At 35.1% G+C, this 25884-nt stretch overlaps 1 protein-coding gene across 2 annotated transcripts in view; it reads right to left on the bottom strand.

The window, feature by feature from the left end:
• Positions 1-25884, bottom strand: part of SREK1 (splicing regulatory glutamic acid and lysine rich protein 1) — a 44194-nt gene that overhangs the window by 11980 nt on the left and 6330 nt on the right. Inside the window, exons 2-10 of one of the 2 annotated variants that reach the window (XM_080804227.1) lie at positions 22279-22412; positions 16829-19729; positions 16427-16542; positions 11007-11171; positions 10693-10871; positions 9401-9531; positions 8421-8535; positions 3105-3224; positions 2385-2753 (exon numbers count right to left, since the gene is read on the bottom strand). In XM_080804227.1, the coding sequence (XP_080660353.1) occupies positions 2385-2753; positions 3105-3224; positions 8421-8535; positions 9401-9531; positions 10693-10871; positions 11007-11171; positions 16427-16489 (1142 nt within the window). In that variant the 5' untranslated portion in view covers positions 16490-16542; positions 16829-19729; positions 22279-22412. The remainder of the gene's footprint in view (positions 1-2384; positions 2754-3104; positions 3225-8420; positions 8536-9400; positions 9532-10692; positions 10872-11006; positions 11172-16426; positions 16543-16828; positions 19730-22278; positions 22413-25884) is intronic. The other variant, XM_080804226.1, reaches the window with a different exon arrangement.

Here is a 25884-nt window from a genome sequence, read left to right on the forward strand (position 1 = left end):
TATATGTCAAGACCAAAATAGCCAAGAACTTTGAAAACACCATCAATTCCAATTTCACCTCAAGATCTCTCCTCAATTACCCAACCTTATTCCAAAACACCCCAAAATTATACTTCCTGACTAATGTGAAAATTAGGGAAAGATATTCCATTCAGTCAATGCCATTCTGTAAGCTCAGTAAAAGTACCATAAATACTTATTTCATAACATGAGAATATCATTGTATCTTAGACTTTGTTTACCCACAAAATGGTTCCACTGCGACCAGTTTTGACTGTTTAACTTTGTTCAGGAAGCACTATGTACAGGTAGACATCTAGTAAATAACAGCTGATGATAATGAGAGCTAAGTCTGGACAGACAACAATCCAGAACACCAATTTGGTGAAAAAGAGGCAGTCAGGGGTAGTAAAAGGAACTGTAGTTGGTTACACTTAGATTTAAATTTTAGTTCCACCACTTACCAGCTGCATGACTAGGGCCATATTACTTAACCTGAGTTTCAGTTTTTCCAACTGGAAAATGGGGTTAATAACTAAGCTTGATAGTGCTGTTATGAGGATTAAGGATGATACCTTTAAGTACCACGCACAGTCTCACATACTCAGTGTCAATATTTTCTCCTTCCTCCTCACTAGCTTTATTGCTTGTTACTGAAAACACTGTGAAAGTTGTGTAAGTATCAAAATTTTCTTTAAAAATGTAGGTTAGAGGACAATGTTGAAAACAGAATGCCACATACTCTATTTTTCTGAGCCATGAAAATGTTTCCTGTTTACTAAACAAATCAGAGCACATGAAAAACAGAAAAATGCTAAAAGATGACAAATTGTAACTCTTCACCAAGCTCTTAAGAAAGCACAAAACATACCAAACTTCTGAAACTTTAGAAACTAATGTTAGTTAGCCTTTCTTTTCCAGGCCCCAGAGGTTAGTTAATATATTTAGGAATGAATGTAAACATCTGAACTTCCTTAAATGCCAAGCAACTTAAAATGGCCCCCGACAAAACTAAACATTTCAAAGTGATCCAAAAAGTAAATTCAACTGAATTTAAAAGGAACCGAAACATTGTTTTGTGTTATGAAGGGCAATAACTAAATGACCACATAAACACAAAAGAAGGTGTGACAGACAATCAATAAAATCACTGTGCAGCAAAAGAATAGTTGCAAGGCTTGACTGAGGTCCACAGCAAAGAAGCTGAGTTAATTCTTCAGTTTCTGGTTCAATGTGCTGAAATACAACAGCAGTCTGTTTACATACACTATTACTTTCAACTTTATGCTTCTGTGGTAGTTTCTTAAAGCAGGTACCAAGTTCTGATTAGAGAATTCTCAATTAAAATTAATCTCTTAAAAAGAGAAAGAACTACCGTATTTCTAATATGGAAGTGCAGAGCAGATGGAAAACCTCCCCTAAGCCGTGGTATTATCACACTTGGAAACCATGATAATAACAGTCTTCTCACAGACTTACTGTGACAATTAAGTAAGGCTAGTCATGGAAAACTGTGCCGAGACAAAATCTGACATTTGGTAAAGCATTCAACAAATGCCTGCAATTATCTTGTATTACCTAACCAAAGACTGGTATATTAAGAACAAGCTACTAGAACACAAAGTTAGAAAAACAGGAAATATGCATTCATCTCCAATCACCTTCTATGAAAAACCAAGTTTAAAAGTCATAAAACTTGCTAAAATAGGTGTTTTGTTTAGTATTTTTAAGATCTATGTTTAAAAAAATTAAGAACTCCCATTTACTCAGTTACTGTATCATGTTGAGTAATGGATATAGGTTTAGATAATCTTGAATCAAGGAAGGTCTAGGTCTTCTTTTTGCAGCCGTTACTATGGCAACCTGCTGCCACCTGGTGGCAGTGTACTTATTAATAGACGGAACAGTCCTAAGAAAAAACAAAAATCTTAACATTGACAGATCAAGGAAAACCAAAATTTAAAAGTCATGCACTCAACAAAACAGAGCAGTAAAAACAAACGAAATTTTAATAAGCATTCTGAATTCTAAAATTTACCAAGAGGTTAAAAAGAAGGGCAGGGGAAAGAAAAAAGAAAACCTTGTCCTTGCCATCTCATTCTCCAAGAAAATAAGCAGCAGCAGCCACTGTTTAATACCAGGGATTACAAAGGATAGTTAAAACTTTTCAAATCGCCCAATTATCATCTCTTCCACCTCATAGATTCCAGTACTGTGGCAAGTGCTCTACTAGAGAAATGTTTATTCTGCAATTAAAAGGCAACATTCTGGTATTATTGTACTGTTTCCACTTATGTAGAATAACCTCTTCCCCCTTGGTTAAAATTCACATTCTCATTTGTTATCAGTAAACCCCTTCGTAAAAATTTTAAGCATTATCAAACCTGCTGGAACTACGAGATCTTCTTGATGCATTGTAACTTCTGGGTGGTGTTCTAGATTTTTTATCCTTCTTTCTTTTGTCATCTATCTCTTTGGATCTCTCCTTGTCTCGTTCCTTTTCTTTGTCCTGTTCCTTGTCCTTGTCTCGCTCCTTGTCGTGTTCTTTTTCCCGCTCTCTCTCTCTGTCCTTTTCCTTGTCTTTATCCCGGTCCTTTTCCCGTTCTTTATCCCGGTCTTTGTTTTTACCCCGTTCCTTTTCTTTTTCACGTTCCTTCTCCCTGTCTCTCTCTTTTTCCCTTTCTTTTTCTCTATCTTTTTCTTTCACTCTTTCCTTTTCCTTGGTCTTTTCTCTGGTGTCTTTTCTCTTGTCCCTTTAAAAACAAAAATAAATAAATAAATTCACAACTAAAATTATTCTACTCCCCCAAAAGGACCTCCCTTTCTTCAACAAAACAACTTATACTAGCTTATAATACATGATAATTTCTATATAACCCAGGTGTACACGAGGCTGTTAGATGAAACAGTTACCCAGTTTAATTACATATTTTAGAAATCTCATGAGTCATTCTGATCATCAGATTCAAATCAATGGCAATCAGTATCAATCACTACTAAAGCAATAAAAAAATTAAATGTCTCTCATTAAAAACCTAAACCACAATAATTTTTTAACAAATGAAGCCATGAGAAAAATTACCACTAATTTCCCCAAGGCTCACCGTGAACGTGAACGACTCCTTGATTTCCGTCTCTCCCTTGATTTAGAGCGTTTTTTATGTGGGCTCTTAGATCTACGTCTGTCTTTTTGTCTTGAACGTGATCTATTATGGGATCTACTCCTAAAGAAAAACAAGTTGTTAGAATGTCAAAACTTACTCTTACAATTTTAATTTTTAAAAAGTTAAGATGTCTTTCAAGTAAGAAAAATTTAAAACCGATGCCAACAATATCAGTATTTTAAAATTCTCTATTACATAATGCCTCAGTTAGATTATTTGCAATAAATTATTTATTAGCAACTTTACCAAACAGTTCATTTTCAGAATACAGAGAAAGAAATTACGTTATTTTCTATGTCAGACTGAAGCTATTATTTTCAAGTGTGGCTTTCCCGTGCTAATTATTATATGCCTGTTACTATATGACTTCTCCCACAGAACCAGTTTTTATACTATAAATTAAATTAAACTTTTAACTTGCATGTAATTGAACTGCTTATGGTGATACTTTGACAAACAGTGGTTTTCTGGCTCAAGAGTTTCTCTAACTGGCAGTGTGATGTCTGTCATAACATATATTAAGAATGTATAAGGAAGCACAGTACTAATTACGCTGCTAGTATGACAGGAAAATAAACATTACTCATGTTTTGAAGCTATAGATAATTAAATGCTCGATCTGCAAGACCTCTTGATTTTATAACTATATAAACATAGCTATTAAAAGAAACCTTTTTTTTTCTTTTTAAATATTTTATTTATTTATTTGATACGTAACAAGAGTAAGAGAGAGAGAGGGTGTACAAGCTCTGGGAACAGCAGGCAGAGGGAGAAGCAGACTCCCTGCCAAGCAGGGAGCCTGATGTGGGCCTCAATCCCATGACTCCAGGATCATGACCTGAGCCGAGGGCAGACGCTTAACAGACTGAGCCACTCAGGCACTGCCCACCCCCCCTTTTTTTAAGATTTTATTTGAATGTGAGCACAAGAGGGGGAGGGAGGGATTGAGGAGAGGAAGAAGCAGACTCAGGGAGCCCAATGTGGGGCTCAAACCCAGGACTCTGAGATCATGACTTGAGCCAAAAGCACACACTTAACCGAATGAGCCACCCAGGTGCCCCTAAAAAAAAACCTTTATTACTGGAATTCTTGCGGGAAAAATAAAGGTTACTCCAATTCTGAAATTCTCTAGGCTCCTTATTCCCATTGAAATAGTGCCTATATATTGTAATTTTTATCCTAGTAACTATTTATTAAAATATAATAAAACCGAATGCACACAAATAACAAAGTGACAAGACTCACCAGCTCTGGAGCAAAACAATCTGGCTCTGACACTCAGCTCTGCCACATACTAGCTGTGAGAACTCTGGCTACTCGCTTACCCTCGCTAAGCCTAGTTTCTTCATCTACAAAGTTGGAGAATCAGACCTACGTCACCTAGTGGTGTCATGAGGACTGAATGAGATGATGCATGGAAGACTGCCTAGCTGTGTCAGGCACAGAGTAAATGTTCAAAATTCTTAATTTTCAAGATCAGCATTAACAATTAACATAAATGAAAACTTTAAGTTACAGCTTTATTCCAAGGAGATCAAATGAACTTCCATAAGTATGGTTTATATAATTAAAATTCATCTTGATAGTCATGTTTTCATGAGTTAAGTTAAAGCAAAGATCTATAAAAGAAATACATACAGTTAAATGCTTGTGGTATGCTAAGCAGCCAGAAAAATCTCAAGACAATTTTCAATGAATAACGAAATCCTGCTTTTTAAAACACATTTTTCAGTACTTAAAATGTTTCCCAACAGCTCATTTTCAACTGAACCACTTATCTATTTTATGGCTTTAAAAATTATACATTTATCTGGTATTAAAAGTACCGTATTTTTAATAGAGAAAGATAAGCCAGTTTGCTGAAATCTTTAATAACTCAAGAGATAAAGGGTCGTGTGCTAGGTATTAAGGCAAAACTGCAAAACATAAGCCATTGTTAATCCATTTCCAGACATCCACATGAGAGGAATGTTTTATAAGGCCTTTGCTTGTATGTACTTAATAGAAAGTCTTTACATTTTTGTTCTAGTTAACCTTGCTAAAAATATACATAGTAATTTTGTTTTCCTCAAACACTACTTTCCAACCTTAATTAAGCAAAAAACACCTTTTAAAAAATTAGGTAGTATAGCCTTAGCAAGAATTAATTTTTTTTTTAAATTTATTTGACAGATCACAAGTAGGCAGAAAGGCAGGCAGAGAGAGAGAGGAGGAAGCAGGCTCCCCGCTGAGCAGAGAGCCCGATGCGGGGCTCAATCCCAGGACCCTGAGACCATGACCTGAGCTGAAGGCAGAGGCTTCAACCCACTGAGCCACCCAGGTGCCCCAGCAAGAATTAATTTTAAAAACACTGATCATTTGGACTCCCACCTTACCCTACAGGTCCTCAGAGTTTCGAAGTCCCAAGAGCAATTACTGTATTTTAATTTTGACATTAAAAAATTTCATGTCCCTATTTCATTCACTAGTCACCTCCAAACAAGTGTTCTGATTAGGAATGCAAAAAGCTTCAAGTCAAGAGCAATCTAATCCAACCAGAGAAAGCCTTGAGTTATCATCAGGAGATCTCATTTCAGCATAATGTGCAAAACCACATTTATAAATTAAACTGTAAATACAGGGCAACTTACCATCATGTCTCATCAAAGTTCAACTCTAAGTCCGCTGTTTCCCATTAAAGTACTATAAAATGTCTTATAGTTCCCATGCTGGTCTGTCAAGGTTACTTAACTTTAAAATATAATAATTACAGTACTACCCATCTTTTCTAACACTGCCCTTTGAAAAAAACACATATAAAAATTTGAGCAAAGTCAAAATACATCTCCCTGGTCCTAGCCAAGGTCATAGTGACAAGAAACCCCTTCCTGCCTTCTACCATACAAGGGGAAGGAACAGGGAAAGGATAGGGGCTGGAGGGAGGCTCCAGAAGCATCTGAGAATGCTGAGAAAGTAGAAGAGGGTAAGCCTTCAAGAGCAAAGGCTCCCGAAACTCACACTCCTGATAATAAGTCTAGTGGGGCAGAGCCAGAACTGAGGGGAAGTTCCTTACATACCAAGATCCTTAAGTCAAATATTTTCAGGGATTTCAAGGGATTTCCCTCCCCCCCTTAAAAAGAACATTTATTCTTCTGTATTCCTTTATGAACTCAGTAAAGGCTACATGTGTTTCTATACATATGTAAAAATTAGTATAGTATAAATTTACTTTGGTAAATTTAAACTTTAATAAATTTACTTTAGTATATTTATACTGTATTAGTAAAAATTTAGTGTAATATAAATTTATATACTACATAAATATATGAGTGTTACATGTATGTGTGTGTATGCCAAAAGCAAGTAATTTCTAATGCTACATAGACAAACCTTCAGGAGAACACTCTCATGACTTAAGAACAGTAACTAACAAGTTTCATTTTAGACTGAAAAATCCTACCCCTACTAATCTTTGGAAAGGGAAAATATCCAAAATGATAAAAGCAAGCACCTTAAAGCAGAGAGTTAAGTAAATTTGCTCCAATAGATAAATCTTCACAGAGATTATCAAGGAAACTGATGTTAATCATGTTTTCCTTTTTTCCCAGCCTTAGAAAACCAGTAAGGTATTAGATTTGGAGCACAGCTCTTGTAATCAACACAAAATGAGATTCAGGTCACTGGTCTCTTTCCTTCTCAGAAAAGAAGTAATTACTCTTGAGCTTAATTTTTTATTTCTTTTATCTCCTTTACCTTCACCATATCCTGTCAACCTGCAGAAATATCCACAATCTAGTACCACTGCTTCAATACCACTTGCCTTCTCCAACTCAGGCTTCTGTGGCTCTGACCTCTTCCCTGTACATGTAACAACTTTCTTCACTTGGATCTGAACTTGCCTTATTGGAACACCTTGGGGGGGAGACAGTAAAACCATATCCCAAAAGAGACCATACAAACTAAGAATTATGGAGAAGTATACACCAATAAACAACTAGAAGTATAGCTTACTAGAGTCAAACAAAGAATACCATTTTTTCTTTTTTCACTGCTTCAATTTCCTTGGTATCATAGAAAAACAGACTAAAGTGAGCTTGCTGATGAGGTTCAACATACAGTGTACTGGTTCCCTTTTCTCCTCCTCTCAAACCTTCCTCCTTCTCTAATACCACCACACACGCCATGCACACACACACACAGAGACTGTTCCCTACCTCTTCTCTTTAGACTTAAGTATGTGTGTACATATTAACATGCAATTAGGATCCACTATATACAGTCTCACATTTCAGTAACACCTCCCTCCATATCTTAGAGAAGACAATAAAATTTTTCACTTTAAACATGATTCTTAGGGCACTTTCAAATCAAAATGCTGTTGCAAGTTCACATTCAGACTAAGTACAACAGAACAGATTTTTTATTTATTATTAATTTTTCAAAAAGATTTTATTTATTTATTTGACACAGAGAGAGCATAAGCAGGGGGAAGGAGAGGGAGAAGCAGGCTCCCCACTGAGCAGGGAGCCCAAGATGCAGGGCTCGATCCCAGGATCCTAAGCCAAAGGCAGACACTTAACTGACTGAGCCACCCAGGCACCCCCTTAACAGATTTTTTTAAAAAAAGAAAATTAAAATGACAGAACTACGTTCCAAAGTAAGACAAAGAGAACAGAAACAGAACTTTAGCATAATACAATAGTTGAAGCTAAAGCTGCAAAGTTACTGCTGTGTTTCAGGTCCCAAAGTGGGTGCAGGAGAGGCTCTTATCATCGAGAATATCAAAGATTTAAGAAAGCACCTCATTTGACTCATGGCACTAGAGACGGGTAGATACTGGAATCCAAGATATGAGGTGCTACTCCCTAAGTCTTGAGGAGACTTGGGGGCGGGAGGGAGGGAGCAGGGAGCTGCTACTTCAACAGTATTTCAGCATCACCACACATATATGTTCCTTTTTCTCAAGAAAAAAAGGAAAAGTTTCCGCCAGTTCTGTATTAAGACTAGTTTATTCTTAGAAGAATAAGGAATAGAGCACCTTAAGACAGAAAACCAACTTCCAAAACTGAAAATTGAGATAAAAAATTATATATCAATTAGATAAAATTTCATTCTCAACTACATTATTATAATTAAAACAACATTTAATGATAAGCATAATTCCTGGTAAACTCTGCTGAAGTTTCTAAATTCTGATACATAAACAAAAACTCAGAAAATCTTAACAATCTTAAATACAAGACCAAAAATTTTAAATATGATAGCAGAAATTCTCACCTGTGTTTTGACTGTGATCTTTTTCGTCTAGAATGGGATTTTGAGCTAGACCTGGATTTTGAACGAGTATGGGAACGAGATCGACCGCCTTTTCTTTCATTGCTCTTTCCAGACTCTGGGAGGAAAAAACCACTTTGCAGTGTAAGCTCAGAACAATTAAAGATCCCAGTTAATAATCAGGCACAAGTGGAATGTACCACATATAGTGCAAGGGGCCTACTCTCTGTACATCCTCCTCCTGTGCAATTATCCTTCAGAAACATCCAAGAAAGTCATTGCATAAACTCGTTGAGTGCAGCCACCCTGCAGCAGTACATATAAACCAGATGATTATAAACAGCTGTTCGTAATATTTTGTTGCTGCCATAATGTACGATTATAACATGTCTGTAATTCCTAGGACAGTGATTTTAAATCTTCTCTCCATTTATTTTGCTAGCAGTGAAGCTTAAATTCTGAGTGCAAATGTAGAAAATTTGCTCAACTGTAAACCACCTAGATATTTTTAGATTGAATTTTTAACTTTCAGTAAGCAACATAAAAGTCTGAATAGGTGTTCCTTTACCTTGCTAAAAATGGTCTTTGTGTTTTGCTAATCATGGGCTCTTTCCTATTTTTAAAATGAAACCATTGAAGGAAAGTGAGCCTGCTTGATTATAATGTTTTAATTAAATTTATTCTTAGTTTTAGCCTCACAATAACATTTATACTTTGCTTTAAGCCAATCAGTTGTGAGCACTGACTTTGCTACAAAAACATAAAGAACTGATTAACTCAAGCTAATGTGCCTCAATTCAGTATCACGGGAAAACACATTTGTGCTAACCAGTTCTTTGACCTTTGACACTAGTAAGTCACTTACTCTTTCTCGAGTTTCAGTCTTCTTGTTTGTAAAATGGAGGGACTAAACAAGATAACTTCTAAAATTCCTTCCAGTTCTATGGTTCTATGTGACCTATGTAACAACACTGTGACCTTACCTGGTTCAATGGCTGCTGAGATAAAGGACTGAGCCTCTCGTACTCGCTTCATTACTTCTTCTAACTCCTTAGCTGCAGCCTGAGGTGTCATCTCAGGGGGTTTTACTATTGCATTGTTGGAGTGATTAATTCTAAATTAAAAATATTAGCATATCACAAATACACACCATATTTTACAAAACATGAAACAAATGTTTATGATACACATATTTATAAATCTGAGGACATGTCGAAAGCACATTAAGAATGATACAGCTAAATACAGAATAATCAAAACCAACATCAAAACCCTCATTACCACCCACCTTTATCTCTTGCTACCAGAGCCAAAAGGAGAGAAGAAAGAAAAACTGAACCCTAGCTGACTCCTTAACAACTTGAATATATTCAAACAATTTAGAATTATAATAAATTAAAATCCAGACATCAGTATTAAAATGCATCATTTCTCATCTTGGAGTATAAGATTTCATTGATATCTCTACACACTGGGAGAATGCAGGAGAGGCTGTATATGTGCACAATTTTAATTAACCCTGAACCATGGGTGAGTCAGATACAGCTTCAAATCTGAGAGGCACCTGATAAAACTCTTCCCTATCTGGTCAGAAGGGGTTTCTCTGATGCACATAAATGAATCTGGTGAGTCTCACTTTACCCCCTTCACACTAAGACAAGCATTCACTAAAAAGAGGTATTTCGTCCTTTCATAGCTGAATCCTGATCAAGCTATATAACTAAAGCAATTACCTATGAAATTTAGATAAAACTGTTGCCTTAATAATCTGCAAGAAATAGAATTTCTGATCTTGAGTATATAAAGTCTATACCAATTTTTCATTTTGCAAACAAGGATATGAGAAAATATTAAAACTCAAAATGTATGATTTAAAACACTTCTGGGTACTTAATATTATTTCCCTCCTGGGATTCTGGATTTACCAAAATTTATTACTCTAAGTTCATTTCATATGTTCAACCATCCATTAGTCTAGTCCTGACCCAAACCAAATCTGCTTTATTAGAGCTTATGAGAAAAAACTTATAACCATTATATAGGGTATATAATGTTAACATCAAATTAGATCTTATAAAATAGAAAATATGTTTTCAAAATACAACTTTAAAGGCTAAAATGGTAACTTAATGTATTTCATTTATACTTAACACAAAGTCTTCCTTTCCACAAATTGCCAATTACTATTAAAAAGAAAAAAAAAAGCCTTAATTACATCAGAAATACTTTAAGTTTTTCCAAAATCATTAAAATTTCTTTGTTTAGGGTTTCTTACTTCAGTGGCCTGTCTCCAAACATAACTCCATTAAAAGCAAGGGCCCTTGGTACAGAATTTTGGTCTGCAAATTCCACAAAAGCAAACCGAGTTGGCTGAGTCTCATCACCTGCCATCCGCACAAACTTCACTTCTCCAACTTGTTTAAAAAATTCAAGTAGTTGATCAGCTGTTGTTGTCTGAAGAAACAAAGTCATGCTTTAATAAAGTACATTTTTTCAAAAATTAGGTAAATATTTGTCAATCACTATCATTTTGAAGAAGGGGTAAAGAGTAAGAGGACCTACCACTCAGTTTTTCCTTAAATTAGTTACCTGGGAATTCAAATTGCCAACATAGACTGTTCTCCTAATTTCATCAATTTTGGAAGGATCCACATTTCCCATAAGTGGTGGCTGTGGTATCTCTCCAAGCGTTGCAATGTTGGGGTCTAGTGCTGCTGCTGGTATAGCTCCCAAACTGCTAAGGGAAACACCCAACTATAAATTTAAAAAAAGAAAGAACACATACTTCCTGTTAGTATTGAAGATTACTATTCTTTAACCTTAAAAAAGAAAACGATCAACTCTACAAGAATGGAAGGTGACTACGGAATCCTAACTTTAAGCCAGGTATATGTCTGAATTGAGGAGGAGGTCACCGTAGTTCGGCATGTAATTAGAAATACAACATAATTCTTAACTATCTGGGTATTTTATTTTTTTTTTTCCCTTTTTTTTTTTTTTTAATTTTTTTATTTTAATAAACATATAATGTATTTTTATCCCCAGGGGTACAGGTCTGTGAATCGTCTGGTTTACACATTTCACAGCACTCATCATAGCACATACCCTCCCCAATGTCCATTTCCCCACTATCTGGGTATTTTAATTACTTTCAAAGTTGAAACTAAAAATGAACAGTCAATTCTCATTATTACAGCACTTACGTCCTATAAAGTTGCTGTATGAATACTATGCCAATTTCACAGACAAAGAAAAAGACTTATGGAGGTTAAATAAATTTCACAAAGCTACTCAGATGCCAAGTGGTAAAAGCAAGGTACTACCACGCACAGTCTAAAACTGAAACAGGGACAGTTTACCCAAGAAAAGAAACTGAACTTATATATACTTTGATGGGAAGAGGACAAAAGCTTTGAATGATCTTTCATAACATTACTAAATTCAGTTTTTAGTTCAAGGGCTAAGGAATATATTTTTAATGTGAACTTAAACTAGGAAAGATAGAGGATCTCAAAATTTGAAAATAGAAGACTTTGCAGAATTAATGAGAAGACATTTCAAGGGGAAAAAAATTACAACTTTCATTTCCATTTATGAGATTTAAGAAAAGTTGGGGCACTGGGGCACCTAGGTAGCCCAGTGAGTTAAGCATCCTACTCCATTTCAGCTCAGGGTTGTGAGATGGAGCCCTGTGTCAGGCTCTGCGCTGGGCATGGCAACTGCTTAACATTCTCACTCTGCCCCTCCCAATCGCTCCCTCTCTTTCTCTCTCTCTCTCTCCCCCAGTCCAAATAAAGAAAGAAAATTTTGAGCACTGACTACACAATGCTACAAAACTAAGATTAAACAAATACTACATAAAAACACTTCCTAAAGGTGAAAGCATAAGTTGATGAAACAAGTATCACTTACACTGTCCTAACAGCCTGTGTATTTTCTTTTTTAAATGTCAAATTATGTCTTACCCTGCTTAAAGCTAACCAATGGTTTCTAATTACCTTTTGAATAATATTCAAATTCCTTTCCATGGCCCAAAAGTCCTATAATCAGTATGCTATCTATCCCTCTAATATCTCAAAATACATACTACCACCGCCCCCATTTCCTAAGCTTCAACTATACTGACTGCCACTCTACTTGGAAGACAAAGTTTTTCCCACGTTATAGCTTTTACTTGGAATTTCTTGTCAAAAAACTCCTCCTCATCTTCTGCCAGTCAAATCCTTCAAGCATCAGGTCACCCGTCCCCTCCAAGACGCTTTCCCTGATGTTATATAAAGCTTCACTTTCTAACACCTGTTTTTTCTTCATAGTATTTATTATAATCTGTGGTATCTCGCTATTAACAGATCTTGGGATTTGTTGCTCAGCACCATTTCAAGTTATCCTAAAGTTGTCTAAAATATCTTAATTCAAAACAGGTGAGTGATGGGAGTCAAGGCTATCACCCTCTGAGCCTAGTTTTTCTCCACATTCTGCTTATGTATTGACACTCCTTTATCCCCCTCCCACACCTTATCCTGTACACAGATGTTTGAGTCACTAAATTTTTTTTTACTGTACAAAAGAATTATTATATACCATTAAGTTAAATCACAAATATGACTCTATTATTTCTTAGTTTTTTTTGTTTGTTTGTTTGTTTTTATTTCTTAGTTTTGAATGGATTTAAAGTATTCAACAAACTTTTTCAGGCACTCCTAGTTGTCAATCCCTTTGACCTGCAAATTTTCTCCACTGGGACATTATACAGACAGACAGACACACACACACACATACACACACGGAATCCAACCTCTTTGTTTCTCAAACTTAAGATCATTCAGCTCTTTTTTAGAAACTTTTTTCCTGTCTCTTCTTTTTACTTTACTATAGTAAGTATAAATAAGTATAGTAAGTATACTATAAGTAAGTATAGTATACTATACTATAGTAGTGTATATACTATATAGTATATATATATACTATAATATATAATAGTATATAAGTATACATATATATAATTTGTGTGTGTGTGTGTGTATATATATACACACACTATTCTGCTATACCTATGCTATTTAATATGGTGCTCACTAATCCCATACAGCTATCTAAATTTTAATTAAGGGGTGCCTGGGTGGCTCAGTGGGCTAAAGCCTCTGCCTTCGGCTCGGGTCCTGATCCCAGGGTCCTGGGATCGAGCCCCGCATCAGGCTCTCTGCTCAGCGGGGAGCCTGCTTCCTCACTTCTCTCTCTGCCTGCCTCTCTGCCTACTTGTGATCTGTCTGTCAAATAAATAAATAAAATCTTTAAAAAAAAAAATTTTTTTTTAATTAAAATTCAGGGACACATTTCGAGTGCTCAATAGGCACACGTTACAGTGGCTATGACACTTGATAGTACAAAGACATTTTCAGCAGAGCAGAAAGTTCTACTGAATGCAGATGCTCTGTAACAATACAATTACCTTTGTTTTGATTACTCTACTTTCTAGCCCTGATCTAAAAAAACCCACATTATTTAGTTACCTTGTTGGTCTTCAATGGGTTAAAAGATTACCTAGGCTCCTGATGTAACACTTTTGCCTGCTGACATAGAAACCATGGCCTCCTGAAAACGAAATGTTCTAAGCAAAAGATGAGTAAGTACAAAAGCCGTAAGGCAAAAATATGCTTGGCATGTCTAAGAAACAACAAAGCCAATATGGCTGAAGTAGAGTAAGCCAGGAAAACAGGTAGGAAAAATGTCAGAGAGGTAAGCAGGAGCCAAGTCACAGTGGGCCACCTGTCCCGTTTTCTATTCAAATTGTTCATAAATTAAATTTCAAAATAATATACCTACAGATGAATTTAGAGAAAACCATTTCCCCTCAAGGCACCAAATTAAATAAAAACATTATGCTGTTGCTAAATAAACCATAAGAATTGTCAAGATAGCAAGATAATACTTTCTGAAAAAAAGATAGTGATCCAGGAATTAAATGTTAAAACATACCAGAATATAACACAAATAAAATTTTCTAGAAAATTTGTAAAAAGCTTAACTCAAACGATCAGATGTTGAATTAAAAAGTATTCTCCTGGGGGACACCTGGGTGGCTCAGTTGGTTAAACCGATGCCTTCGGCTCAGGTCATGACCACGGAGTCCTGGGATCGAGTCCCGCATCGGGATCCTTGCTGAGCGGGGAGCCTGCTTCTTTCTCTGCCTCTGCCTGCCACTCTGCCTACTTATGCTCTCTCTGACAAATAAGTAAATAAATAAAATCTTAAAAAAAAAAAAAAAAAAAAGGTATTTTCCTGGGATGTCTGGGTGACTCATTCCACTCAGGTCATGATCTTAGGATCATGAGATCAAGCCCTGTGTCAGAGCTCCTTGCTCAGCCAGGAGTCTGCTTGAGATTCTCTCTCCCTCTGCCCCTTCCCCAACTCATGATCTTTCTCTCTCTAAAATAAATAAATACGTCTTTAAAATAAAAGGAGGGGGTACCTTTGTGGCTCAGTCAGTTAAGCATCCAACTCTTGATTTGGGCTCAAGTCATGATCTTGGGGTTGTGAGATCGAGCCCCACCCAGCCACCATCCTGAGTGTGGAACTTGCTTAAGATTCTCTTTCCATGTCCCTCTGCCCCTCCTCTCTCTCCACCCCTCCCTAAATAAATAAATACATACATACATACATACATACATCCCCCTGACCAAAAAAAATAAAAATAAAAATAAAAAGCATTCTCCCCACCAGCAATCACAATGCAGGTCTCCAGTAGTACAATGCTATGTAAAGAAAAGACCCAAAATTTTGCACTTCAAAGTTTCACAGACCACTTTTATAACTTTAGTAAATGAACTTCCATCAAAGGGGCACTGGCTGGCTTAATCAGTAGAGCATGAGACCCTTGTTCTCCAGATAAGTCAACCCCTATAGTGGGAGAACTTACTTTAAAAAAGGTGGGAAAAAAAAAATTTTAAAAGGTGGGGTGGGGAGAGCTGGCTGGCTCAGTTGGTAGAGCATGCAACTCTTGATCTCAGGGTTGTGAGTTCAAGCCCCACACTGGGTGTAAAGATTACTTAAAAATAAAATCTTTAAAAAGGAAAAACAGAAAGAAAAAAAGTATTTTTTTTTAAAGATTTTTATTCAATCATTTGACACACAGAGAAGGAGAGTGCACAACCAGGGGGAATGGCAGGCTGAGGGAGAGGGAGAAGCAGACACCCTGCTGAGCAAGGAGCCCAACGCGGGGCTCGATCCCAGGACCCTGTGATCATGACGTGAGCAGGAGGCAGACACTCAACCAACTGAGTCACCCAGATGCCCCCAAAAAACAGTATTTAAAAAAAATTAACTACTATCATAAAGTTAGTATTAGTTCACTCCCTAAATACTCCCAACACCACAAAGCTAAGACACACCACAGAATTAAAGTGAGCTTTATGTTTTGTCTTGCATTCATTTCTGAAGAAAAATGACCCTTCTCTAAAACAAATATGACAAGAGCCCAGTAACAGCAAAATCTATCTTTACCGCTCTTAGAAATCACAAAGGAGGTATTAAATTCCTATTTAACTCTATGTGGTTAATGAAAACATATTTTTACCATGTTTTTACCTTGTTACACTTTCTCAGTATCAGAAAAATGTTTCTCTGAGATATTTTTCTTCTGTTATAAAGCTGTGATTCATTTTATTTTATTTTACTTCAATAGATTTAGTCCTCTTGAACTGGGAAATATAGTTACCTAGATTTTCCAATTCCCCATGTAATCTAAAATGCTGGGTTTCAATATTCTCTAATGAATAATCTATTTTAGTTCTCAAATTTAAATGAATGCCCTATTACTTCAGAATTATTTCCAAAAGTCAGTTTAAGTCAGTGATAACGTGGCAGGAGAAGGGGTTAAGTAGACATTTTGAATCCTTTTCAATTAAAAAAAAGGAAAAAAGATTCAAAACAAATAACTTTCTAAGCTCTTTAGTCAAATGATTACACAATTCAATATAAATCTCTTTCAGAAGAGGGTGTGGAATACTTACTGTAGTCAAGGGATTTGGGGTCGGTATGGGAAGCAAGCCTGCACCAGGCATTAAACTCGTCATGGTTGGAGCAGGAGCCAATAAAGAGAGGGCTTTGGATTCCTCTGGAATTTTACCTGCAGAGGCAAGTTCCAAACATTATGGAAAGCAGAAACACCACACAAACTTTACACTATGATTTTACAATTACCCTTGCACTTAAAAAAAAATAATAATAAATGAATCTATCTATCAGATCTGTACAAAGAAATAAATAAGAACTTAAGTCTTTCCTTTTATCCTGCTCTACTAGGAAAAATAAAAGTGAGCAAAACTTCAAAGACTAACAATCTCATTAATGGAATATTATTTTAAAAATTGAATAATGTAGACAATTATTTAACACTTTGAGCTATGGGTCACCTGTACTGGAAACTTAATGTTCATGAACCAAACGATATCAAGCATGGACGCTTTCCCAGGACGGTGTTTTCGCGGTGATCGAAAGTTGTGTTACACATGACAACCGTTCGTGTTGGCTGCATCACTAATAGCACACAGAACATCAGATACAGAAAAGAAGAACATTTTTTAAAGTTTAATCCCCAGAAATGGCAAATAACCAAATTAGTCAAAAAAAAGAAAAAGAAAAAACAAATATGTGCGAATTGAAATTTGTTCCTTAATGAGTGCCCCTATCCTGCTTACTAAACTACCTACTGGTGATGTAAACAGTTTTGATAACCTTCCAATAAATTCCATTAAATTTCAAGTAGACAGAAAAAAACAAAAGCCTACTCCATGTAATCAGCTTCAATTTAAAAGGAAGCTTACACCCATCCAGTTAAAAAGACATCTCACCAACTAGGTCAGAGATGCTTAAAAATCCAATTCCAAAAGAACATGCCTTGGAAAATGACTAAAATTTTTGAAAATCACTAACAGAAGTTCCCTTGTCTCAGGAAACTTCTTAAAGTCCTGATTTTTAGACCCAATTTATGTATACTTATCTGAAGAGGGATGGTTAATGCCTAAATGTCTTGCTTATAAACATCTAAATTGCCTAATAAAAATGACAGTAACACTAAAATAATCTTAGACACTAAAAATAAAGAAAAAATCCCTACGACTAAAAATTGAAAATTTTACTCTAAAGTTCATCAATTTGCCATATTTAATTACTAAACTCTAATCAATTAATTTTGATATGAACTGCAACTTTCACACATTTTCCCTTTGTGTCCTCTTTCTTATTGCCCCTGTTAAAATTATTTCTTAAAAAGTTGTCTACATAGATCTATTTTAAAAGAACTACTATAGTTATGTGGTAGTTGGCTATACATTTCCGTTATGGAGTCCTCAAAAATAAAACACAGTGTACAAAATCACACTAATTTGAAAATAGCATATAGAGTAAGTTTTCAAAAGCACCATGCTGGATTTTAGAAGTAAAAATTCTACTTAAAACAACCAGATGTGGAGGGATAAATCTCTAAACAATATTATCTGAATATACCTCTAAACATGGATGGAATTCAAGACAGCTTTTAAATTTTGCTTTAAATAATAGTTACAACCTTACTTATAGGAACAGAAAAATTACATATGATTAGCTCTAACAAAGGTCTACTTTTTCCTAAATTTTGCAACATCTAAGTCTATATTAATTGACTAATTTCAAAAACAGTTATTTTATAATTTCAGTGTAAATTCTGCACAAGCACAGATTTTTTTTAACATGCATAAATAAAAGGTAGGTAGGCCTTACTGAAGACATCAAATAACAGTAATTTATTTTATGTTTATTAGTTATTGGTATTAATACACGTATCTGTATACCCACCTATATATACTAAGCTATTTAAATTGCTACCAGACCCATTTTATCTGTTATAAATAGGTGTTATTTTTAATGCTTATAAAACCTGAAAACATCTTGATAAATTGACTGAGGTCCTGTAGTGTAAACCTTATGCTTTGTCACCCTAATTTTTGCATCAAAAAACAAAGTTTCAATTCATTAATGCCCTCAATTTAAGATTACTTGTCTATTAAATAAGCAAAACTGCCCACAGAAGACAGTGTAGAAAGCCTACACAAAATAAAAAGTATTCAACACAAGCCAAAAGATGAATACTTAATATTATACTTTCACTTTTGGCTTAAAAAAAATACCAATAAGTCATCTGACTCTCACTGCCTCTCACAGTAGTAATAAACTATTTGAAATATTAAGTCTAACTGTAAGCACATTTTTTCTTATTCTAATGACCATTAAAGATACTTTAAGAAAAAAGTTCTGTTGCTTAACTCCCAAGATAGAATTCTATCAAATTTACCCTCCAAATACTACCAGAGTATATACAAAAATATAAAACAAACAAGCATTTAAGCATTTTTCCCAAACTATACTTCTCAAAGACAACTGAGAGAAAAAAACATATCTCAGAGTATTAAAATAAAGTGCTAGCCCTAATCTCAGAATCCATTTAGAAGCTAGTAACATCTGAAAATTTTTCAAAAAATTCAAGCAGAGAAATACACACACCAAGTAAGTTTTCAACAAGTTTCTCAAATATCCATTCCCCACACAGGCTAGCAAAAGTCTTTGTAAGTCAAGGAAATAAGTTCTTTTATATAATAAATCAAAAAAGTAAATGTCTCTGCTTGTCCTCTACCCCTAGATTGTTCTAAGAAATTTACTTATTCTCCTTGAGGATTCTGTATGCCTAAAATTTTAGAGGAGGGGGAAGGATGAAAATTAGAAGCTATCATTTGGTTTTTATGAAAGATGAAGATTTGGGAGAAAAATTCAAAAATGTTGCAATGAGGTCAGAAAATGTTCCTAAGATTTCTATTAGTGTTTTAGTGTTTCCAGAACAAAATGTACTGTGCAGTCTATAAACACCAATTAAGACTCACACTGAGCTTCAAAACACTGTATCCTAGTTTACTATGAAAACTTATTTCATTCTAAGATTGAGCTCTGCTAATCATCTCCCAATATAATCTGCAAAGCAATGTTATGAACCCTTAATGGAATACCATTTACAAAGAACTGGAAAACCAGCTCACAAGTTATAAGTGAAAGAGATTTAACAAAACAAAAACAAAAACAAAAACAAAAAAAGGGACAAAATAAAGAAAAAGAAATGAAATTAAAGTAAAACAATAAAAAACAGAGACAGGGCGTCCATCTTCTGCGGTTCAGACTCCGATCTCATTTCCCCAATGAAGGTTTCACTTGACGGCAGGTTTAGTGGCATGGCAAACAATGCCTAACTCAGGCAAGTGTAACAGGTCTGCCTTGGCCAGTCTAGTCATCTAATAATGCACAAATATCACATAGAGAAAACATACAAAACCAAATTAATAGTCAAAATCCATCTACCAGAAAATGTGGACATAAAGTTACGACTGATGATTAGGCTTGACACCCTTGTTATGTTTGACCTTATCTTTTTCTAAGTGTTAACATTTACAAAAAAGAAATCTGAGATGCACGCAACAACAAAAAGAGATCATATCTGGACAAGTATAATGAGAGCATATTTTATTTTGAAACGGCATGTTTTATTAACAATAGCTAATACTTAATATGTATAAAACTTTTACACATCAAACATTACTTTATACAGCTTTGGGTCTTGTTACAAAACTGCATTACAAAAAAACAGCAAATTGAAAGAAAATGAAAAAACTTAAAACTGTTCCTATGGTTTTCTCATTTCTTTCATAATGCTGTTTCTATAACATCAAAGAAAGAATGCATCAGTGAAGTAAATAGAAGAATGCTTACAGCACCCCATCTCCTCTAACAAAACTTACTCCACTGGAACTCTTTCTTTTGGTTTATTTCAAAACTCACTTTGCTATCTTTTTCAGTATAATAACACATTATTACCTTGCTTGCAGTGCATAATCATATCTTCAACAGCTCACTATAAAATTCCTCAGATTCTATAAGGTTATTCAGTGGTGTTTAGTTAAATTAATGAAAATTATGTATCTCAATGTTTCTCCAATACCAATTATTTTATCAGTGTTCTAAAATACTTACAACTAAACTGAAATTAAGTATGTGCTTGAACTTTCATGTTCAAAACTAGAGAACCTCGTGCTCGCTTCGGCAGCACATATACAAAACTAGAGAACCTCTTAAAATGTTAGTATTAAAAATATTCAAGAGCTATGATAATAAATGTGTATTTACTAAGCTCTATTAAATAAAACAGACAAAAAAGAGAACCTCTACATGCCCATAACCTTGAACACTTAATGAGAAATCATGGCTTGGGCTTCTCAAACATATGAAAAATTCTATGGAAATGTAGCAAGGTTCCAACAAAGCAACACTGATAAAAATTCTTCCTTCCAATTTAGTAATGAGCTTGTACTGCTGGTGGCATAGTTTTGTGACAGGATTAATATTCCTATTTAATAAACCTTCTGATTTCTTTTTTCCCATGTAATTTACCTGGTGTGAAACTGGTATGAACTTGGTATGCAGAACTAAACCATTTACCAGCTCTTTTCTCACCTTGCTCTCCAATTCTGGGCTGACTGTCCCCTTACAGATCAATAGGTAAGGACAGATTCAGCGATTAATTAACTTTAATCCATTTTTATTCTACCTACTCCATTCTAACACCCAGGCATGGGAAAAACACCTTCAAATCCATCTGGAAAAAAAAAAAAATTCCAGAATGTCCTATTCTGGGACTTCAAAACCAAACAAATGGTTTCTACTCTATCTACTGTTCTACTGTAACTTTTGACATCCCAGAATAGGCATTCTGAAATAAGCATCAAACTTTGAAAGTGTAGCACTGTGTACCATATATCAAGTTATTTTAATATTAGCCTGGTTTCTAACAGAGGCTTTAAAACATTACATACAAAAGCTCCTTAAATTGTTTCAGGTCTATTTTTTATGTTGTGAAACAGTTACCACTATCCGCCGGGGAAAACATATTTTAAGGACATTTAAATTATAATAACCTGTTCTAAAATCCATGTACACATACCAGTGTACTCTAAATAAAAGTTAACTACACACCGGAACTGTCAAATTCAGCACAGCCTATTATATGTGAATGGCTCTGTAAATAAAAATAACTAAAAATTAAGTATTAGTAATAATTAGTTCTTAAAGCAGGTTAAGCCTTAAATTTATTTAATAGACTATAAGGCTTTTGGCCTTGTTCCCATCTTCAACAATATTTCCTTAACGGAAGCTTTAGAAAATTACTTTCCATGATTTTTCTTCAATTACCCATCCCACCCCCCCCAAGAAAAGCAAGCCATTAAAAGAAAAAAATAAATTTCAGTTGCATAGCAATCACAATAAATATGCAATAATGGTCTCAATGAGAAGGTGAATTACCTTAAGAGGATACTTTAGAGATTAAATTATGAGTATTTTTCTTATATACATAATACCACTTAACCCCAATTTGGCAAAATGCAGTTTTTATTTATGTGATATCATTAATATTGTATATAGAGGCAAATGCTCACTTATTTATACATTTAAAATAATTTCCCCTACCAAGTTAATATTTTAATTTCAGAAAGCTTTCTTTACAACTTGCAAACTGACTACAGAAAGCCAAAGCAAATCAGAATTCATGATTTTTTAAAAAATGTTTGGCTATTAAATCTCAAGCATACATAAGTAATAAATTAACAATTATAATATATTTTATTATTAGGTAAAAATCCTTTCCTTCTCCAAATTTCATTCTTACACACACACCCCCCACACACACATATACAACAATGTACTACCTACCTACCAATTTCTAGGAAAACCAAAGGTAGTAACACACAGGACAGAGATTAAAATAGAAAAAAACACGTGAGATACCAACCTTCTGCACAGGGTACAACTATCAGAGCTCTGTCAATAAAAACCGTGTTAGTTAGATGCTGGGCCACGCCAACACTTGATGGGTCACGAAACTTAACATAACATACTTTGGAAGAAAAAGCAAGAGGAGCGTTGCTGCAAGATAAAAAGAAAAACAATTGGACTAATAAACATTTGGTTGGTTTTGTCATTTTCATCTGAAATTTCTCTTATATTTTCATATAATCTTACATAACCAAGACAAGAATTTTTATTGCTAAAGATCATTAAAACACATTAAAAAAGTTTTATATTTTCAAGTTTTTATTTAAATTCCAATTAGTTAATATACAGTTACCATCAGTTTATTCCCTATAGTTAAGAGTCTGTTTCTTGGTTTGCCTCCCTCTTTCTCCCTTTCTTTGCTTATTTGTTCTGTTTCTTAAATTCCAGTGACGTCATATGGTATTTGTCTTTCTCTGACTTACTTTGCATAGTATGATACTCTCTAACTCCATGCCATTAAAAATGGTAAGATTTCATTTTTTTTAATAAACTGAATAATATTCCATTGTATATATACCCATCTTCTTTATCCATTCACTAGTCAATGGACATTTGGGCTGTTTCCATATTTTGGCTATAAACTTCGGGGCGCTTGTATCCGTTTGAATTAGTATTTTTGTATTCTTTGGGTAAATACCTACTAGTGCAATTGTTGGGTAGAAGGACAGTCTATCTGTTTTTAATTTAAGATTTTTATTTATTTGACAGATCACGAGTAGGCAGAGAGACAGGTGGGGGGGGGGTAAGCAGACTCCCCACTGAGCGGACAGCCCAATGCAGGGGCTTGATCCCAGGACCCTGAGATCATGACCCAAGCTGAAGGCACACGCTTTAACCCACTGAGCCACCCAGATGCCCCTGGACAGTTCTATTTTTAACCTCTTGAGAAACCTCCATACAATTTTCCAGAATGGCTGTACCAAGTAAAACTTAAGTCTTTTCACGGTGATTTGTCTGCAAAAGTTGACAGCATCTAGGAAGGCCTATCGTCTTATTTGTAAAAACTGGAAATGTAAATTGACGAGTTCTTAGACCAAAATGTGAAAACAGCAGATTTAACCCAAAAATGTTCAACCAGTCTATCATCAATAGGCAAAATCACTTTATAAAAGTCCCAATCCTCACAACTCCAAATTCTGTAACCACTTTCAACCCTTCCTAATGCAACTCCCCAGGTTTTAGATCACTAAAAACTTCACCAGAGTCTTGCAAATAGGTAACACAGAATTAAAATTAAGGTCTTTCACATGCAGAAGAAACTGCTTTACGCTAGGCAGCATTATGATTTTCCAAAGATTTTACAAAATATTATGTATTTCATATGCAAAAGAACATACTCTTCTAAATCGTATGAGACTCAGTTTAACCTAGGTAGACCTATAGTAAAAAGAACAAAAACAAAACAAAAACACGAAGCAAACAAAAGCAGTTTTTTATAATATAAATCCATCTTGTTAGTCTGCAGAATATACTATATTCACTGATGATCATTTTATCAATCTGTCCAAGATTATTTTCAATTAAAGTCTAAAATTGTCTTTAGCAAGGAAAAAAAACTCCTATTCAAACTAAATACATACCTAATAAAGAACATATACAACTCCTTTAAAGCATTAAGATTTTTTCACACTTAAAAAAAAAAAAAATTCACGCTAAGAAAGCAGTGAGATCATCTGAAAAATATCATCTTTGCCTCGTGCAGTAACAATAATCTAGTTTACAAAACAGATCAAGAAGAAAGTTGACCATAATCCTAGCCCTAGTAAATGGCAAAGGTGGGACTTAAAGTTTAATTATCTAAATCTAATAATCTCATGCAATCTTCATCATTCAACTAATCAAGAATTTTATAAGCATTTTAGGGGCGCCTGAGTGGCTCAGTGGGTTAAAGCCTCTGCCTTCGGCTCAGGTCATGATCTTAGGATCCTGGGATAGGGTCCCAAGCGTTGGACTCTCTGCTCAGCAGGGAGCCTGCTTCCCCCCCACTCTCTCTGCCTGCCTCTCTGCCTATTTGTGATCTCTCTCTGTCAAATAAATAAAATCTTAAAAAAAAAAAAAAAAGAATTTTAGGAGTGCCTGGGTGGCTTAGTCGGTTAAGTGTCCGACTCTTGATTTGTCTTGATTTGGTCACGATCTCAGGGTTGGAGCCCCAGGTCAGGCTCGGCACTAGCTTTGAAGTCTGCTTAAGATCCTTTCCCTCCTTCTCTATTAAAGAAAAAAAAATTTAAAAAGCATTTTAATGTACTACTTAATTGGCAATTCCAAATATTAGCCATTTTTAAAATAAAAAATCTTTCACATAAGGCAACAAATCCACCTTGATAATGATTAAACATACATGTTTATGCCATTACCCAAACACTGTGAAGATAAAACATATTAGCACTTAGAACTTGAAACTATTTATGTTATTATTAACATAACTAGTCAGGCTAATAAAAGATGACAAAATGAAACTACCCCTTTCTCACCCAACGCAACTCAATTCATTTCTGCCTAAGGCTATCCAATTCAGGCTTCAACAGGCCCACTCCAACTATGCCTACTCCACACCTCCCCACACAAACATCCGAGTCAAGCACTTTATGAATTTGTCACTGGGTAAAAACAGTCGTATCCACACTTAACTCACCTTTACATTACCAAATCTCCAATTTAGGCCTCTCTTGAGCTTTAGACTCCCAGATCCAAGTGTCTGCTGGAATATTACACCACCCCCCAAAAGTTACTAAGTCTAAATTCATCATCCTTCTTCCTCACCAAACCTGGTTTTTGTCTTGGACTTTACCTCCCAGTTAAAAATACCACAGCATTACTCAAGTCACAAATCTAGGAGTCATTAAATGTAACCATCATTACTTCCACTCACTACAGACTTCCAAATCTCTTCTGGCTACATGATAAAATTCCATTTCGTTGTTCCTTGAAGTCAGGTGTGCCCAAGGAACTGGTTTTGGCCAATTAAATATGAGCAGAACTGACATTCAGGAGCTTTCAGGGTCACTGCTTGGTTCACTTCCTCTGCCACAGTGACCAGCCACCATTTAAGAAATGGGTGACCACTACATCGGCTTCATCCTAAAGTCAATGACCACAATGAGTAGAGTTCCCTACTTCACAAGCTTAGCATAAGAAATAATCTTTCTTCAAAACTACTAAGATGCAAGGGTATTTTGATCTTTGACCCTTCCCTTTTCATTCAATTGGTCATTAAATCCTGTGAAGACTGCATCCCAAATATTTGTCACATTAATTATTTTATCATCCTCACTATAAGGACCTTAATTCAGACCTTCATCATTTCTCACCCAGATTATTACAATGGCTCCTAACCAATCACAGTGACTCCAATCCAAACTCCTTAATAATGGTCTTTCAAAAAAGCTGCCAGAGTGATCCTTCAAAACTATAAATTATGTCATGTCATTCCACTGCTTAAATTTCCTTAAACACACCCCTTCTGTTCTTGTTTTACCATCTAAATGCTCTCCAAAATCCAGGCATTAGAAATTCTTGTGGTTTCTACAACATATTCTGAGTATCTGGGCCATCTTTGTACATG

The sequence above is a fragment of the Martes martes genome (assembly GCF_963455335.1).
Source record: "Martes martes genome assembly, chromosome: 5".
Lineage (NCBI taxonomy): Eukaryota > Metazoa > Chordata > Mammalia > Carnivora > Mustelidae > Martes > Martes martes.